Source organism: Salarias fasciatus, chromosome 9 (assembly GCF_902148845.1).
Source record: "Salarias fasciatus chromosome 9, fSalaFa1.1, whole genome shotgun sequence".
Taxonomy (NCBI): domain Eukaryota; kingdom Metazoa; phylum Chordata; class Actinopteri; order Blenniiformes; family Blenniidae; genus Salarias; species Salarias fasciatus.
The window spans coordinates 17,503,615-17,522,788 of NC_043753.1; the positions used below are offsets into that span (position 1 = coordinate 17,503,615).

General features: G+C 44.6%; 1 protein-coding gene across 1 annotated transcript in view; it reads right to left on the reverse strand.

Annotated features, from left to right (window-relative positions):
- The window catches only part of ptprn2 (protein tyrosine phosphatase receptor type N2), a 127,299-nt gene that overhangs the window by 85,755 nt on the left and 22,370 nt on the right, over positions 1 to 19,174 (reverse strand). The window contains exons 3-9 of the mRNA XM_030099755.1: positions 18,022 to 18,135; positions 10,169 to 10,425; positions 6,247 to 6,700; positions 5,819 to 6,106; positions 5,502 to 5,542; positions 4,573 to 4,997; positions 898 to 984 (exon numbers count right to left, since the gene is read on the reverse strand). Coding sequence (XP_029955615.1) covers positions 898 to 984; positions 4,573 to 4,997; positions 5,502 to 5,542; positions 5,819 to 6,106; positions 6,247 to 6,700; positions 10,169 to 10,425; positions 18,022 to 18,135 — 1,666 coding nt within the window. The remainder of the gene's footprint in view (positions 1 to 897; positions 985 to 4,572; positions 4,998 to 5,501; positions 5,543 to 5,818; positions 6,107 to 6,246; positions 6,701 to 10,168; positions 10,426 to 18,021; positions 18,136 to 19,174) is intronic.

The following is a 19,174-nucleotide window of genomic DNA, read 5'->3' on the forward strand; positions in this document are numbered from 1 at the left end:
TGGCTCGTCAAAAAAAAAAAAAATCCAATGTGGAGGCTTGATTTTACAGACGGAGATCAGAACGCCTTCTTGGTTGCATTTATTTCGAGGTCACTGTGTGTATTTCCACTGCTGAACAGTAGATACAGAACAGGCTGACAGTCTTCCCTCTCTGTGACTATTATCTGAGCCAGAACACTCTGTATCTACAGTTGCAGTGGAGCCGCGCGCTGCAGTGCGCCGGCTTTGGTGTGTTCGTATGCTGCGGGTGTAACTGAACCACCCAGACTTCACTTCTCCTGCAGGAGCTTCTTGAAAGGCTTGTCAGATCTTAGGCGAACACATCTCCTCTGCCTCCTACATGGTCTGACACCAAATGTACAGCAGAGCCACGGTACGAGCGCAAAACAGCCCGGGTTCAAGGACAGTTCGTCTGCTCATTAATATATTAACCGCCTCCTGCTGGACTACTTTCTCTATTTCCAGCTCTCGATCCACTGCTGCTTCCCTTTCTCTCTCTTCGTCTCTTTGCCTCTAACTAAAAATCGTTTGATGGCTTGACTGCTCTCTTTCTGACAAGGCGTGCGGTGACAAAAGTGGCGAGGCAGTGTTTTGAATACAATGGAGACATCAGTATGTGTCTGGAGGTAATTAGGCCTGATTTCTCTCCCCGTGAGAAGTCAAACCCTCTGAAAGGTCAGAAAAACAACAAACGCCTACAGTCTCTGGCAGTGTGGCGCGGCGTTTTCACACAAACAATCCTTGCAGCGGCTGGACAACCTTCACTCTGTTTCCCCAAGCTCAAAGGCGCAAAACAAAACCGTCTCAAAAGTGGCCAATTATTGGATGTATAGCCTGTAAAACTGCAAGCACGGGTCATGATTGGCGACAACGTGGGGGGTGTGCGTCGGCACGTACGAGAGCTGGGTGAGGTCTGCGGCGTGGAGGTTCACCCTCTGGGTCAGGCGCTCCATCAGGTCCGAGCCTTGGCTGCTGGTGAGGGAGCTGGGGAAGAATCACACACACATACACACACACACACACACACACACACACACACAAACAAAGCAAGGCGTCACATTTGGAGGTCCATACCAATGCGACGTACAGGCGGCCAGTCAGCCGTTAAAATGCTATTTTTTAGAGAGATACTGCCACAATTCATACCCACAAATGGGTCATTGCACACAAGCAAAAGCTATGGCTGTCTGAATAGATGTACTGCACACATTTGCACACGCAAAGACAGACACAAACACACACACACACACACGCACGCACACATGCACGAACGCAAACAAACACACAGAGCACTGTGCCAAGGGAAAAGGGATCAGCTGCCTCTTCAGGCTTGGTAAATCACCTGCTTTTTTTCCCAGCAATGAGACAAACAATAAGGTGCAAATGGAACCTGCATGAGGTGTAATGGCTGTATCATATGGACGCTCCCCTCTCTCCCTTTCCCCTTTCTCATCTTTCTTCTTCTCCTTCGCCCACATCGGCTTTCTTTCTCCCCGCGTGCACGCACGCTCAGAGTAAAACATGATAACAGAGGCCACACAAACACACAGTCGCGCACGCGCCCTCACGGCGAGATGAGAATAATAAGGTGCAAATGGAATGGAGGTGAAGTGTAATGGTGGTCTGATAAAGCCATGCCTCATCTCGGCTCAGTCCGCGGCCGCTCTCTCACTCAGAGAGTAAATCGCCAAGGAAATAGACCAAACAAAGGCAATCTGCCGGCCAGCGCGTTGCGTGGAGGAAATGAGAAGGGCATCCACACAAACACTTGGAGAGCTGCTTTATTGCTGACAGCTTAACCTGGAATCACTGAGACTGCCAAGTGACTGCAAGGTGACACGCGCCAAAAAGTCATGGATCATAATGAGACATTGTTTAAATTTCGTTAGCACTGCCGAGCAGACAAATGTGGGATAAAGTGGGAAACAATTTCATGCAGCACTGGGTACTGGATGCATCATCGTTTACTGTATATGTGGCTTTTTCCCATTTGCTCGGCGTCGTCCTGATGGGTGTTTCGGAAAAATATTCAAGTCAGAATTATACTGAAATAGTTTGTTCAGCCTGCATGTGACACCACATTACAGCGGCGTCTCTCCAACAGAACACGGGCTGGCGCACACTGCAAGCGCGGCTGATTCACTCCACCTTTGAGAGAGTGGGAGGCTCTTTTTTTTTTTTTTTCCCCCCCCGCTCCACTTTTTGAGGGGTTTTGAAAGTTAAAGATTCGCCGAAGCCATTCCAGACACGTTTGCATCCCTCTGCGGTAATTCTAGCAACTGGAGAGCTCCAGGAGTGACTTGGTTGTTGATGCTAGCACTTTTCCCCTTGGGTTTCGTCTCTGTCTCTTTCCCTCCCATCCATACCTTTTACACTTCCTCCTCCGCACGCAGCCACCCCACCTTCTCCCAATTCCCAAACCCCCCCCCACTACCGCCGCCACAATGTCAGGAGCTGTCAGATAAGCAGGTTTGCGTAGCCTCACGGCAGGGTGCGAAGAAGCTGGGGATAACAACTGTGCAATCATGAGGTCTGCAGCTGACGCAGAGACACCTCCGTAGGCCCGCTATAGGTGTCCACTCGGCGGGCTGAGAATAGACGGCGAGGGAGAGGTGAGGATTCTTCACTCCGAAGGTGACCTGCTTCCCCCCCCGGCACACGCTCACCTATATTGTCTGTTTACATCTTAATCTGCGAGTTCTATTTCTGTGGCAATAAGGTGACACAGATTGCACCCATCGGACCTTTATGAGACTGCGTGTTGAACAGGTGAAGGACGACTCACTGACACTGGACTTGATAACGCCATAAAGGGATTTGAGAGAGGGCCAGAGGCGAAGAGACAGTCGATAGGAACTTATCTGTGCAGAGCCCGAGCTGAGTGAGATGTAAGAGAGAAGGAGAGAGAGAGAGAGCCAGAGAGAGAGAGAACTTGGCTACCCTTCCTGACAAAGTATCATCATTAAAGCTGTAATACAGCGCAGTAATACCCACACACTGTGGGATTTATCATCCCTGGTATTGTAATCAGGTGCAGCACACGCCAAGGATTTCAAACTACAGTATCCTTTTCCATAAAAACATGCAGATGTGGGTGTCGCCGACAGAAACCGCATCTCTTTAAGACAGTTTTGAGTCGGTGAACAAAGCAGAAATATGCAAAGTATTAAGGTGTGTAAAACGAGACTGAAACTGGTCCAGCAGTGTGGCTGAACACACGGCGAAAACCAAATATATTGAAGCCTCTGCAACTGGGGTAGCAAACTCGCTTGATCCCTATTGCAATCAAGTAACAAACATTTACAGTCGCAACAAAATTTAAAAAAATAATAATAATAATTTGGCTTTTCAAAATATTCTCTTACTTTTTGGCTTCATCCACAGTATAGAAATTGCCATTTTATCGGGCGATCCCACTTGAATTCAAGTCATCGCCTTCATAAACTAAAGCTTTTTTTTTTTTTGCCTTGAGCCAGCTCCTAATGATGCTGGGTGAACAGATCACGTTCTCACATGTTATTAAAGCTTCTGTCAATATGGTGTTTTGGGCTAAAGATGTGATTACTTTTTAAAACCTGCACTTCTGAATTGACTCAAGTGGAAAAAAATAAATAAATCACTGCATCTGTACTTTGACTGAAGTCTTTTAAGTCTCTGTAACACTATTGAAAATAGGACTTTTGCCTGCATATGACGTCTTTAGGGGTTAGAAATGGAGGTTTTTGAGGACAATGACAAAATTAACATGCTCAACATCCACAACCTGGAACCTGTTCATTAATATATCAATACGGTATTTAGTATTTATCAGCATTCTCTTCTAGAAGTACACACAAGCCACTCCAGGTCTTTATGATTTAGAAACAGGTTTTCAGCTGAAACGGCTTTGGGGTTCTTGACGTAAAAGTATAGAATAATAATGTATGTGTGCATGAGAACATAAATGCAATTCGGCGACATTCAGTTCTAATTTACCAAGCACCGCAGCCACGGCATGTCACTCTGTTTTGCACACTGAGGCTTGATGTCGAGCTAGTTTCCTTCTACAACAGAGGAAAAACATGGAGCCGCATCCAACGTCTCAAATCACAGCATCTGTCTCTGAGATGGGCTTGTAAATAAATATTCAACATGGAGGGAGAACACAGATCAAACAGCACAGACACAAAAACAAGCAGCACAATAAAATCACTTCAATCATTCGTGATTGTAGCAAACAAGAATATAATAAAAGCCTATAACACGATAATGTGCGGTATTTTATATGTAATAAAACCATCAACTTGCCAATAATGTGATAAAATATTAAAGAGAAATCACATTGCTGGCAAAGTATCATGTTACTGGCTTCACTGCATTGAAAATATCAGCAATCATTACAATATTGGCATGTATTATATTATTGGATTCTGTTCTGCTGGAATGCTGCCAATCATCACTTATTGTGTATGTACAGATGCGAATTTGTAAAACTTGGAGGATGAGAACATTTTCCATATATAAACATACACAATGGTACGAAACGATCCGATCACAGCGGTGTGTGAGGCTGTGTGTGTGAGTCATACTCACTCTGAGCCCGTGATGATGTATCCGAAGTGTCTGTCCTTCCCCCTGCTTGAAAACTCCTTCACTCCCACGTGAACCAGCTGGGTTTTGACTTTCATGTCCTTCTTCTGCGGCTCCTCCTGCTGCTTCATTCCCGCTGGCCCCAGAGACCCCTGCATCCACCTCTCAATCTCAGAGTCCACCTGTGCCTCGGGCCCCTCGGCCCCGCCGCTCAGCCGCAGGGTGGAGCCTCCCTTCGGAGCGGCGGCGGCCGCCGGCTTCTCCGCCCAGCGCTGGGGGATGGGGACCCGGTCCAGCGTCGTCCTGCTCTGGACGTTCTCCAGTCCGACCGTCTTCTGGAGGGGGGCCGGTCCACCGTTGACCTCTGGAGCGCCGCCAAAGGGCTGCATGTCAAGATAAGCCAGCAGCTTGGAGAAGAAGGCCGCATGCTGTTTGGAACCAAGCAGGATTTCTCTTTAGATGACGGGAGATAAGAGGTTACCTCGATCTTACTTATAGAAGAGAATGTGTTCATTCTAACCCTCTGATACTCAGACTAGACGCTTCTCATTACAACTGTCTGTCACAGGAAAGGTATGATATGTCATTCGTTTGAGTGCAGAACCAGTAACATGATTTTCAATTACAAATGATCAAACAGTAGCTTTACTAATTCCCAGTGTTTCCACAAAAACTCATTGCACTGTGCAAAGCCATTAATTCAAAACCTTCAGTGAAAACAGCAGCGAGAAAACAGTCAGGGAATTTTCTGTGATTCTGCAGATATGACTTTTCTTTTAAGTCTAATAATTCAGCAATAAATTGTAGCCTGCACAACTTTCAAATCATCCCCATTTGAAGTCGCATTCAAAAGTGAATAAAGCCTAAGTTTGGACATGTCTGGCTCCCAGAGAAACCAATTTGTTGCTTGAGCAGAGTAATTTTAAATTCACCTTGTCAACGGGCTCTTTGTCTGCGCCGTCTATTTGTTGGCCTGGAAACAAACACAATGTATGTGAGCAGATTGTGTGAAAACTGAAGTTTCGTTTGTATTTAGCAAAGGGAGAAAAAAAATAAATAAAAAGCAGTTATGACTCAAAAGCATAGACTCCAAAAAACATTTGGCAGCACACTGTGTGAGGAACACACGAACAAAGCTTCATTAAAGCATTGGTAAACTTTCGGTTCTATATATGATCACATCTATGACACATAAAATAAACACACGAAGCTGCCAATTTCAATCTCGTCTCGCAGCGGAAACACCTACCTTGCTGTTTCATTTCCAGTGTGTTTGGAATCCGCTCCGTGTTTGATTTCAGGTCCTGGTCCTGATTCAGACGCGTCCCTGCCAGCGGCTCCCTGCTACCGCTCGCGCCCCCCCTGGACTCGGCGGCTCCCGGTCCTGGACGGGCCCCAAGCGCGGGCCTCTCCTCGTGCGCCCCCTGCAGAGCTCCTGTGACGACCCCGGCCAGCTGGTCCAGGTCTTTGCCCATCAAAGCCTCCATGTGGACGCTGTGCCTCCCGAGCTGATTCACCACGTTCTGGATGAATCGTTCTGGACAGAGAGGCAAAAACAGATTACACTCGACTGAAACTACGACAAAAATGACACGCTCCCAAAAGTGTAAACAACAATATAACCACGAGCAGGAAATGTTCATAACAAGTAATCAAACAAAAAGAAGCTGATCTTACCATCCATAACACCGAGGGGATGTTTGGCGGCGAGTCGGTTTGAGCCAGCTTTGAGCAGCAGTGTGTCTAGATCGGGCCTTTGGGGTTTGGATCCATAAACAGCGAGAGTCTGCGGCTCCGCATGATCGCTCGGAGCCGGCCGCACGTAGCTGAGGTAGTGCGGCTTCCCTCTGGGCCCCTCGGCCTCCCCGCCCGGGCCGCCTTGCTGACGGCCGGGCGCCGCGGCGAGAAGCTGCGCCAGATGGCTGGAGAGGAGCTCGCTCCTTCCCGGGCCCTGGCTGGAGGAGGTTGTACTGAGCTTGGGGTGCCTACCCTCTCCACTCTGAGTAAAGACTTTGGTGATTGGAGGCTGGCCAGCTCCCTTCTGAAGGCTGTAGACAGTGGTCTCTTTCCAGCCCGTCTGGGGTTTTGGCCGGCTGGACTCTGAATGACCATCAGGTTTGATGTCTTCATTCTGCTGCAAAATAAACCCAGATACCACATTTAGAGCCTTGTGAATGTGTCAAGCCATCCTTTCGTCCTCACTGGAGTTGTTTCTGTACAGGAAAAGTTAATCCACAGGACTTCTGGTTAAGAATTATTTAAAAAAAAAAAAAAAATACTGACCTTATCAAATCAAAAGTTGGAGTCTATGTAACCTCATTAAATTGTTACACATCTTGACCTCAAACCTCTTAACCTTGAATCTCTTTTCAGCGGGATCACAGAGTCTATTCTCGGCTCTGTTTCTCACCTCTTACACGGACTTTCCGCTCCTTCTCTTCGATCAGAGGTTAGTTAAACTTCCAAAACGTAGATCAAAGCCAGATAGAAACTGTTTTGTTCCAGCTGCTTGAGCTCAACCAGAATTTCCTGCAAGTCTAATATCTATGTGTGTTTATTCCAGACAAACACGTGGAGCACAAGAAGTGCAATAAACACTCACATATGCTTTTAAACAATGTGTTAAACCCAGCATGCCATGTCGTATATCTTCAGTTGCAGAGAGATGCTGGCTCACACGGATTTCTTCATGAATCCACGAGTCTGCGTCTTTCACAAAGTTCAATAAAAAGGTGTTGTTTTGTTTAATAGACACATTTTATCTTTTTAAATGAGCTTCGGTTACAAACATCGAGGCCCCATTGAATCGTGCGCCCAGATATCACACCACAACATATTTATTTCAATCATGGGAAAAGTGGACAATTCAGATCTCATAACCTTTTCATTCATCAGTAAATGTCGGATGAGAATATTGAAATCTACCAGGAATCTATAACATCAATCATGTCTGAACAATTCCTCCTCATCACTATTATATTTTTTTACTACTTAGCGTGAATAAAGCTGACCTTCTTTTCACACACAACCACATATTAGTATTATTCTCTGGCACTTTGTCCACGTCCGTGGTTTGAACTCGGCACACTGCGACTGTGACTAATGAAAGAGCTCACTTTATCTATTCTTTGATAAAGCGTCACCTTTTGTGTGCGTATGTGTCCTATTATCAACTGATTTCCATCTCTTTAGTGCTTTTAACTTGTTACAACTGAGCAATATCCGTGTATTTTTTAACACAAGAGCTGAAATCGTTTAAAACTTTAATACAAAATCAACAACAGTACAGACTGTTTCAGTGTTTGGCGCTCTGTCTGTAAGCTGTTCACACAGTCGCACACAATGTAATAACATGTAGTTTAATTACATATTAATATGACGTTGCTACAGCAGATAATGGGAGCAGCTCGTGCAGATGGATGCCTCTCACATCTGCTCAATCAAAACCTAAATATTTAAAGTAAAAAGTGACATTTATATGATAAATCCCCAATCTAATCTGAGAAGTTTGGGGGGGTTTTTTTCTTATTTTTTGTTCCTCCATGAGAACATTACATGGGTTGTACTGGGTCAGCATTGTTGTGACAGGCTCTCGCATAAAGAGAGAAGCAACCTGGGCCGGATGAGACGGGGCAGGATATGAATAAGGATTCCAGATCAAAGACAACTGCCCTTGGAAATTGCATTATGGAAATCGTAGATGAGATAGTGTCACTCAAAGTGTAATTTCATGCATTTCCTCAACACACAACAAACTTTAAAAGCATACCCCCCCCCCCCAACCTCTGCCAGAGAAGTAACAGCAATCCCTTATCTAAAAAAGAAAAAAAATTATGAGTCATCTGATTTCAAAGTTAGTCATATGAGTTTTTATATTTGACACATGATGAATTATGCATTTACCTTTAGATGCTCTGGCAGGCAGGTAGAGGCCTTTTAGCCACTTGCCATTGCATTGGATATTAATAACAGCACCAAAATGTGTAATTTTGGCATTTCCTCTCTGTTTGAGGAGGAGGATTCATTCTTCTCATTTGAATCAAATGGGCCCACACTGCACTCCGGCATACAGTACATCCAATCCACTGAACAGCGTTATTATCTGTGTCTCCGCTGCACTCATACCAGCTATCTCCCCCGGTGCCATTTTCTGTCCTTCAAACGTATATAGAGAAAATGTCAATCTCTCCGAGTCGGGCATACTGAGAGGCCATAATAGCATTAGCGCAGCAAGACGGGGGTGCTCTGCCATTCAAGCTAACCATGTTTGCCTTTTTCCATCACGCTACACAACAAAGGGCTTCATTTCATCAATAAGGAAGGTCCTGAACTCTTCAACTTTGCATTATGGCCGCACTGACACAGCAGCAGGAAGCAGCCCGGCTATGAAGGATGCCGGGCGCATTCCGCACAAAGCCGGGGTTCCGCCCGAAATATGAGGGCTGAATAATGTAAGGAGGTGATGGGAGATCTTTGTGTAAAAATGGTCTCTGCTCAGCGGGAGGGGAGGAGAAGACAGAAAGCGAGAAACAAAAGCGAAGCAGGGACGTAGAGGGCGATCCCACATCCTGACTCCCCGTCAAAAGGAGGAGGAGGCCCGTCTGTAATTTATTCAAGGAAAATACACTTTCTTGTTTATTCTGGCGATATAAGTCACGACTTCTGCCTAAGATCTAAATGTAAGCGGTCAGGAGAAATTTTAATATTGAATGTTTCACCTCCATAAAAGTTCAGAAGCATCCTGAAGCAGAACAAAGATCCAGATCTCTGAAAGTTTTTTGATGGGCTAAAAGTCAAAAAGACTTTAAGCTAAATTCCACAATGCAAAAACACAACAATCATGAATAAATTTCAATAATCAGATTAAACACAAATTTAATAATGTAAACACGAATATATGATCATATTGAAAGTATCCGGTTAAAGCTGATCGGATCAGAGAAGCTAGTGTCACTCTGTTTATAGTCCATGTAAACAAAAGTACACGACATCCCACTGTTGAATGTTTATGTGCACGTCTGTTACTTAAAGTCCCCAGGTAACACTCTTTATTAAAAGAAAAATTTAAAAAATTGCAGTAGCAAACTGGTCGATAGAGGAGACAAGACAGATCTTAAATGTATAATTATCTCTTCCTGATCATATTCTGATGAAGTACGATGTTTCGTTGGGGTTTTTGTTTCAGAAGAAACATAAAAGCAAACATAACAAGCTTTATTGAAGGAACTAGCGGATCCTTGCAGAATACTTGTGGGCTTCTGGGTAAAGCTGGATTTAGGACCATGTGCATGAGTCACACTGCAAAGCATTATGGGATTGGTTGACTGATTAAAATACCTGCTGCATATAAAAGCACACGTCAGTCTAATTACTAGTGGACAATATGATGCTTCAATCAAGAGAATTTAACCACTAAGTGACCGTCCAAATGTCCCTATTGTCTCTTAAATTCTAGCTTCATGTGAGTTTTCAGTAAAATACTTCAGTTTTTCCTATATATCCTCCCCAAGTCCCGTTAGAATCACTATGCATCACACATATTGACTTTTCATATTTTTGTCCCCTGTTGCCATCACTTTTCCCGTTTTTGAGCTCTCACCTGAACTCTGCTTCCCTCCGTCTGGAGCCTCGGGTGTCCGTCCTCCTCGGCGTGCGGCAGGAAGCCCAGCCCCGCCAGGTACTGCTGGAGGTTCCTGCTCTGCTCGCCGTGCACGGGCCTCAGCTTCCTGTCTCTGGAGCTGCTGTAGGCGGTCAGCGGGCTGGGGGCTGTGGCCTGGTATTTGAGGGGGGCGCTCCTCAGTTTGGAGAGCTCTCTGGAGATGGCCTGCTGCGTGGCGTCGTCCTGCCACGTCAGGCCTGGAACAAGAACGACAAACGGAGATAAACAAAGAGCTGCACCAGACAACACATCACAAGAATACAAATCAAAGATGAGAAATCAAAAATATTCAGAAATAAAGGTCTGCAGAAGGAGAGTATTTAACATTTTTAATTCTCTCCCTCAAAAAACTTAGTTCATCAATTATTCATGCTGCTGTTGATTATTTTTCTGCTGAGTCAATACTTGCTTTAGTCCTGATTTCACCTCATGGAAACAGCTCTATACAAAATCTCTGACAAAGAATGACTGGAGCTGAAATCCTGCTGGTTATAAGAGAAGATATAACATAACAGAGGGGTGTGTGGTCAGGTCTTCAAAGTAAAAGAATGAAAACAAAAGAGCAAAGAAAAAAAAATCGAGCAACTTCTGGCAGAAATGTCCCTTTATGAGTGTAAATGTAATTTTCTCAGCAATACAGAGAAGAACAAACAGGAAGCAAGAATGTAAAAAAAAATGATAGTAAAGGGAAAGCCTGACACACACACACATACATGTAGAGACACATGTATACACAGGCGTGCACACAAACACACATACACGCGCACACACACACGCCACAGCCAGTCAACAAGCCCGAGGAGAATGTCACACTGTGGCCTGACGCCGTGCCAACATCTCTGCTAATTGCCAACACATAGTTGGGATGCAGAACTCCTGGGCAGGGGCAAAGCGCGGTGGTGCCAGGACCAGATGGAGCTACCCAAGCAAAAAAAAAAAAAAAAAGATACCCAAAACATGGCCCAGTTCCCAATGAGCCAAGAGGCTCAGGATTCCATCGGCAAAGAGCACAGAAATACCAACGATATTATACTTTTTAAAAAAGAGCCAAGACGCTCGCTGATGAGGCATTCATTCAAGTGCAGAAGAATTTTTTAATGAGAAACATGTAATTAAGCCGTGGTTTTGGGTTCGGATTCCAAACTGCTGCACACCCCAACCTTTCACCGGACTCATCTGAAGAAACAATGCAGATTTTAATGATGTGGACGTGTTTATTATCAATAAATCAACAGCCCGGGTAGAAATATGTGGAGAAATGAAAGTATCAACACCGCAGAATGTCTTCATTAGCCTGATTTCTCACCCATAGACACTGGATATTCTCATAGATATTCATAAGACACCAGATGAGGATCTGAGCAATGCAGAGCAGCTACAGATGCCTCCAGTCATTCTTGGCAGCGCTGAATGGAGCACAGAGCAGCGTATGTTGTCACCGTTCTGGAACGCGGCTCGGCCATCCATCCGTACAACAATGACAGTTAACTACCCGTGGCTCACCCGATGTGGTGCGCGCACGCTATATATTACCGCGGCGGTGATCATTTACGCCATCATCAGCGGGGACGGGGGATAGCAGGTCTGGCTCCAGCCCTGCAGGATCCATATGGTACCTGGGGCCCGCCGCAGCTGGTTAAGTGGGGGGTTCAGAGCGAACGTGCGACGGCGCCACAACAGGATGAGTCCAGCTTCATTGACTGTGACACCTCTATCCCCCCCTCTGTCTCCGGGGGGACGCTCTCATTTCCATACATACTACGCCCTGCGTGTCTGCGGAGGGCACACTTGAGGGAAACGCCACGCCGGCGCAAATTACAGAATCAAAATGAGCCATTTTGGGGAAAAGAAGAAGTCAGGGAGAAAAGTGGCGGGGCCTTTACGGTTGGATTCCTCTCAATCAACCTCTCAGCTGATTATCCTGGCACTGAGGAGCTAAATGTCATGCAAATTCATCTGCAAGTCCAGAGCAAGAGCAGGTTCCATCATCAAGTGCCGCCGCTTTCTGCCTGTTAAGGATAGCATCCCGTCTCAGGCAAATGCCTCAGTTAATTAACGCCTTGCCATTAGTGCAACAGCTTTCAAACAAGCGAGATATTTCTGTTGGCCTCCTGTCTGTTTTCCGTGTGACAGAGAGAGCGGCGGAGAGGGGGCCTCCTAAATATTCAAAGCCTATTAGATGGGATCCTGTCTACATGTCTTGTTGTTTCATCTGCTCCGTTTTTTTTTTTTTTTGAAATGCAGATTTTCCCCTTTTCCTTTACTTCTTGTCCACCAACTGATTTTAAAGGCATTAATAGAAAAGCGCGTGAATAATTTAGAAGCAAGCTTCACCTAATTAGTCAAAATGAAATGTGTCACTCTAAATTTGACACATAAATTAAACCAACAGCACAATGGGTGAGGCAGGAGCCGAAATGCAAATACATTTCTAAGAGCCATTTGTGATATGTATAATTCATCTCCTGTGAGTTTCATTTTGAGATTAAAAAAAAAAGTCTGTGTGTGTGTGTTTTTTTTAAATGATCCTATCAATCATCGTCCTTTTTCACAGCTTCACCAAAATTAGCCTCACATATTTGGTATCTGTGCAACAGTGGGACACTTCAGGCGGGCCACAGAGCATTGGTCTCCGGGGGTCCGGGGGCTGCCTTTTCCAAGCATGAGCTCAAAATGGAACATAAATGAGGGAGGTGAAGCTTTTAATTCATTCGCTAAAAAAACGCATAATGGAGTAACAGCAACAAGTTGAAACTTTAAATGAGTTTCAGTGGATCAAACTATGTGAAGAATGTGAACAATTATATTTAGTAATGTCAGAAAACATTCAGTAGGCAAGCATTCAACCAAAAACCACTACTTAGTGAAAGATTTTGAGGCTGTTAAACCCCAGCTTTAAGATTTCTTAAAATTAGAATTTAAATCACACAGGTTTAGAAATTATTCTGACCGATGGTTTAAAGCTGATGTGCATAAAAACTCGGGATCTTTGCATAATTGCAGTTTTATTCATGTATCCACTTAACTGTCATGCAGCAGTCCACCACTAGTCGGAGCTACAGAGCCGGCAGACAGCAGAACCTCCACCCCGACGCCACGATGAAGGAAGTGGAGTTATCACAAAAACTCCACAAGATATAATTCCACTTAATTATGTTGAAGGTAAAAGCTTCAGGATGTTAATAGTCTGAATACATGGAGTTAATATTTCTTCTCTGGTCATTTTCCAGTTTTTAATCTAGTTGAAAACTTCCACTTGAACAAGAAAAGCACTGAAACCATACAACTCCCAGTTTGTGTGGCGAGAAGGACGTCATTTTGCTCAGAGCACGCAGACATGGAGTCACAGTGAATCACTCCATAAAGCCCCCTCATTCCCCTCAAAACAAGCCAAGTTTTCACACGTCATGCCGGCGTGCAATCTGTTTTCTCTCTCGTCAGGTTGGGAGGGAACAGACAGAGCGGGAAAACAACAATAGGTTTTGCTGCTTGCTTGTCAGAGATAACATGTTTGAAGTGAAGTAGGACCCTGAGTAACATGTCGTCTGAGCAGCACCGGAGGCAGAGGATGTCAGTTTATGGTCACTGACTCTCCCTGACTGACGACTCCTGTCAATGGAGCTAATGCAAATGTCAAAATGCATCATCTTACTTGACTTGGCTGTAGTATGAGAGTGTCTGCTGCTCTGCGCGGGGGTCAGGAGGTCAATCAACTGCGGGTTACTGTAGCTTAACATGGTCCATCAACGACACGGCTGCTACATCCTGACATGATTCTTCCTGATGCTCAGAGTACGGAGCCTGACAGCACAGACACTGAGCGCGAGATCAACACCATCAGACACAATATTTGAAGATTCAGGATGTGTTTGTCCATCATTTGTACTGGAGTGGAGCAGCGTTTGTCACACAACTCGGCGTTCAATGGCAGCTTTGCACTTCAAAATTCAATAAGATTTTCAGGTAGTTAGTCTGAGCTTGCAAGTATAACAAAAATAAAATACCATAACAAAAAATAAGTCACATATTTCAGGTCTTAATCTTGTTTTTCAAGATGTGACCGATTTCTTTCGGCACTTTTAAGCCCTTCACATATTCACCTTTTTAATTTGCATTTTTCACAAACCAACAAAGAACATTTCATGCAGCTAAACAGTTCCGGAAGCAGAACAATTTCTGTGTGTCAGTATCCAATCAATCTACCCAAGCTGAGGGGAGGAGAAGTAACAACGACAGACCTGTTGATTGTTTCAGTCAGATTATACTCTGATTATACCCCGGTATGCCTACCGAGCTGCTTTGTGCTCTCATGGTTTCGGACATTTCTGTGTGGAGTTTTCATGTTCTCCCTGTGCACATGTCAGTTTTCTCTGGGTGCTCCAGTTTTCTCCCACAGTGCAAAAACATTAATTTGAAGCTAACTGTTGACCCTCCATTGCATCTCAGGGGTGAATGTGAGTGTTTCTCTCTGTTTGAGATGGACTGGTGATCTGTTCAGGTTGCGTGAACTGGACAGATGGATTTGTAATGAGAAGACTATTTAAAATCATGTTTTGAGTTTTGAAATACGCACTCACAAAGCTCAAGTCATTACAAGAAAACCAACCTCAAAACACCCAGTGAAGAAAAGGTAACCCATCCTAACACTGAAACATCTTGGAAAATAATCAAAAAGTAAACAAATCTATGAGACTTTACACAATTATTAAGAAAGCTTAAAAAAAATTTACAAAATCATTTATTTTCTTAATTCATTGTTTCTTCCTTTTGCTATATTTTTATTCTTTTTTAATTAAACATTCAACAGGGATGAGTACCTTAAACATTATTTCATGAATAAATAGGTGTCATGCCAATAAATGTCTCACTAAGGCTAATTTGTCACCTTTGTCTTTGTGCACAAAGTTGCAAACCGTACAATGATGGTCAAATACACACAAAAAAAAGCATTTAATGACACAAAGTAGAAAAATGTGACTGCATTCAATAAAAATAAGCTAATAAAATGCAAACTATAATTATCTGTTTTTTTGTATTTTCTTTGTGTGGATTTTAGACGGTTAAGAAAATCATTTGAAGGAAAAACACCTAAAGTCTTGACTTTTGTAGACTTGATGAACTATATATTTTTCCTTTTTGAAATACAGCAAATGTCAGTTTCTGATGTGGGTATTTTTCCAGAAAAGCTGACAGGTATTGACACAGGAAAACAGATTCCTTCATTAAAAAAAAAAAAAAAGAAAGAAAAGAAAAAAAATACACAAAACCCTCAACATAACTCTTCAAACTCTGAGTTTCATTGCCACTATGTCCATAAAAGCAGCACTTGAGCATCGGCAGACTGACAGACGTCCTGTGCCTGGTTACTGTTGCTAAGCTATGATTGGACGGTTCATTTTTTAGGGGCGGGCCTGAAGAAGAACTGATTCAATCCTCTGTGATTTTCATATATTGTACATCAAACATCAAATGACTGCAGTTACTGAATTAGCTGCTGTATGTATGTTCATACAACCTCTGACTGTTTACACAGACACACACACACCCACACACACCCACACACACACACAGAGTGATGTTTCCAGAGACAGCAGCCCGGCTATGAAACGTGTCGACACATTCTGAATACTAAACTTGCTCGCGTAATATAAAAGTCATTTGCAGCTGCGTGACAGTGCCTTGCATTCAGACGGTATTGTGGTGAAAATTTAACAGCAGACAATGCGGTCGGCCACCGGGGACAACGCCAGACGAGCCGAACCCTTTTGCACAGGGGTCAATTTCTATTGATCTGAATGACATTGGTGTTGTGCAGTGAGCAGAGATTGTGTGATTTCTACCTGCTCTGATGCAAGATAAAGAGGATTGTAAATCGATTCCATTGATGTTCCTCCCTGTACCCCCCCCCCTTTCTTCGCCTTCATCTCTTCAATTTTGGTTACAGTACAATGGTCTCTATAACGCCGTCTGAGCTGGGGGGGGAGAGAAAAGGTTCCCCTACGTCTCAAAGATGACACTTCAATAGCTGTTGAGCTGATAAGAATAACGTGCCACCGAACATTAACGGTGCATTGTGGACTCATCCAGAGATAATGCTCCGTGTCTGGGATGTGGATGTGATGCTCAGAGACAGAGAGAGGAGCAGAGAAGATGTTTCAAAGAGGTGATGTCATGTCTGTAAAACGGGATTCTTCCAACACAAGGTCAGACAATGAATCCTGCTCAAAAAAAAAAAAAAAAAAAAAAAACAAGGAAAAAATTACACTGTGGATCTCCTCTCATTCTGCTCACTCTCATTTGTTTATTTCTCGGCAGTAATTAGAATAAATGTGTGGTCTCGCCTGGCTTAATATTCATCACTGCTTTTTTCCTCCCTTCTTTTTTTTCTCTTTTTTTTTCTGATTTCCTCTGGTCGGCTGCTTACTGCTTAATGATTTTCAACACTGGTTCACGCCTGTTAAAAGACATTAAGCTCAGAGTGGCCTGCAAAGCCAATTAGGCTTGGAAGGCTGATGTTTGTGGTCACGGTTGGTGTTAAAGATATCTACTGCCCCCTGGTGGGATAAAGCTGTAATTACAAGCTGCTAAAAGGGGGGAAATAAATGCATGACTCTCACAGGGTAAGTATAAATACATCCAGGGCGACTATTTAATTTCATCAGTGTGCAATGTTCTGTGCTCACTTGCTCTGAAACACACACACACACACACACACACACACACACACACACACACACGTGCGTGCACACACACAGAGCCAAATCAGCCTGTTCTGGCTGTCTGTAGCACATATGTACAGCTGTTTTTAAATGCTATGCATAGCAGAAAACATTTTGAAAATGACACTAATCCTGTGGAGGTGATAAATATGGCTCACCTGCCCAGCGCTTTTCACTGCAGGTGCTGAGTGTTATGTTTCCTCTAACAAGAGGTGAACTATAGACAATCTTAAAGGAAATGGTTTTTAATTAAGGGTCTGATGAGAGAACAAGACAAAGAAGGAGAGAGTTTTTCTCTGGGGGTTTACATATTCCTCTTTCCCACCAATATTTCTTATCATATTTTGCTTGCAGAAAAACTTTGGTGACATCTTACAGCAGACAGACTGGGAGCTGCCGTCTCTGCTGCCTGTTTTTAACACTGTAACAACTCTCAGCAAGAGAAGACTCTGTTCCTCACGACCAGAACAAGCCATGAATATCAAACGTGTCGTATTTAAATCAGCGAGCTGATGAGACGTGCTGATGAGACTCTGAAAACAAGCGTTACCCAAAGGGAACCCAGCATGACTCCAGGTGGGGGAACGATAAACATTAAATCTTGAATTTTTACTGTAACCTTTTTCTCTAATGAGCTCTTTAGTCATCTCTGTTATGAGCACACATTTTGGTGAACGTGCGCTATCGGCCTGGAGATGTGACCTGTTAGAATGAACACATTAGCCGCCGCCATTGATTGAGCGGGAGACACTGTCCGATGTGATTACACTGCACACCTCACACCTACTCATCCATAAAATTAGCTCTAAATGTTCCACCGGCGCACAAGCCAACGAGATTGGCTGTTGGAGTTAGGCGATAATGGTGAAACAATGGCCCGATACGAGTCGGACGACCTGTTCTAGCTCCGCCGCCGCTAGCCAAAGAGACAGCTTGGTTTATTTGGCTTGCTTCACACGATCGTAGTTGACAAGCGTTCGCTGTAAGCCCCTGTACGTGACTGACGCCGGGCAGGGGGGGGGAAGAAAAGAGGAAGAAAGGGAGCTCAGACAAAGACGGAAGAACAGTTTGTACCTCTGTGAGCCAGTTTCTGGAGAGGGATCCTGAGGCGCTGGAGAGCAGAGGAAGAAATATCATAGGAGTGCAGGTCTGCACCGGCCAGCTCCTGGCACTGTCCAAACACTCCGTCTGCAGAGGAAGAAATACAGGCAAGTGGTGAGAACAAGTTCACGAGGGAGGTGTGTTTTCAGAGGCTCGGCGTGAGGAACACGCTCACAACTCTTCAGCGCAGTTATTGTAGCTCAGACGGTGTAAAACGACGTTGGCCGCCGTGCGACGGTGTGAGGCACTCGCACATTTTCCTGCCTCTGATTCCCTATTTTAGGGGAACTAATAGCTGCCACTTTTTCCCCGTGACAGCACGACGATAAGCGGCCATTTGTGGCAGGAAGGACTTTATCAGGAACCCTGGTAATCTCCCATCTGCAGGGCCTCCCGCCGCACTCAATACAGGTTGCTAGGCAATCCACGCCACGGAGACCCTATCAGCCACATGATTCAATGGCCCGTCTAGACCTCTGAAGGGTGCCGAGGCTCGGGGGGGGGGGGGGGGGGGGGGGGGGGGGGGGGTGTCAGAAAGCGGCGCTCGGACACACACACAGCCCGGAATACAAACCATCCGTCACCGTCCCTCTCAGCCGGAGAGATAAATTCACGCATGTTGTTGGTTAAACTCGACCAAAATGCAGGTTCACCTGAAAGATGGCCGGCGGAGATGAATCCGGCAGATTCGATCAGAGCCATTTCCTCTGCGAGCGCGTGCGTGCCGTCACGCACGCCGCCACGTGAGAGTGTACTATGCGAGGGACGCCGCCGAGATTAGATGGGATGTAATGATGTGAATCAACGTTCGGTCACACGCCGCAGCTTCTCATTAATTAGCCCCAAGATGTTGGACAACGATAACAAACGGCGGTGCGACAACTGACGATCGAAAACACCAAACACACAATCTGATGAACATTTCAAGCCAGAGTTTCTCTGTTCACTCTTCTGTTGTTTTGCTATGTGAGTTGGATTGATGAGGAGTAGCATTTATCAGTCATGCATGTCACATAACATTAATGCTAAGGGCTTATCTTTGCATCACATGAGGATTTTTACATTTAAATACCCAAAAATTATTTGTTAAACTGCTTTTTTAACACAAACGTCACATGCACTGGTC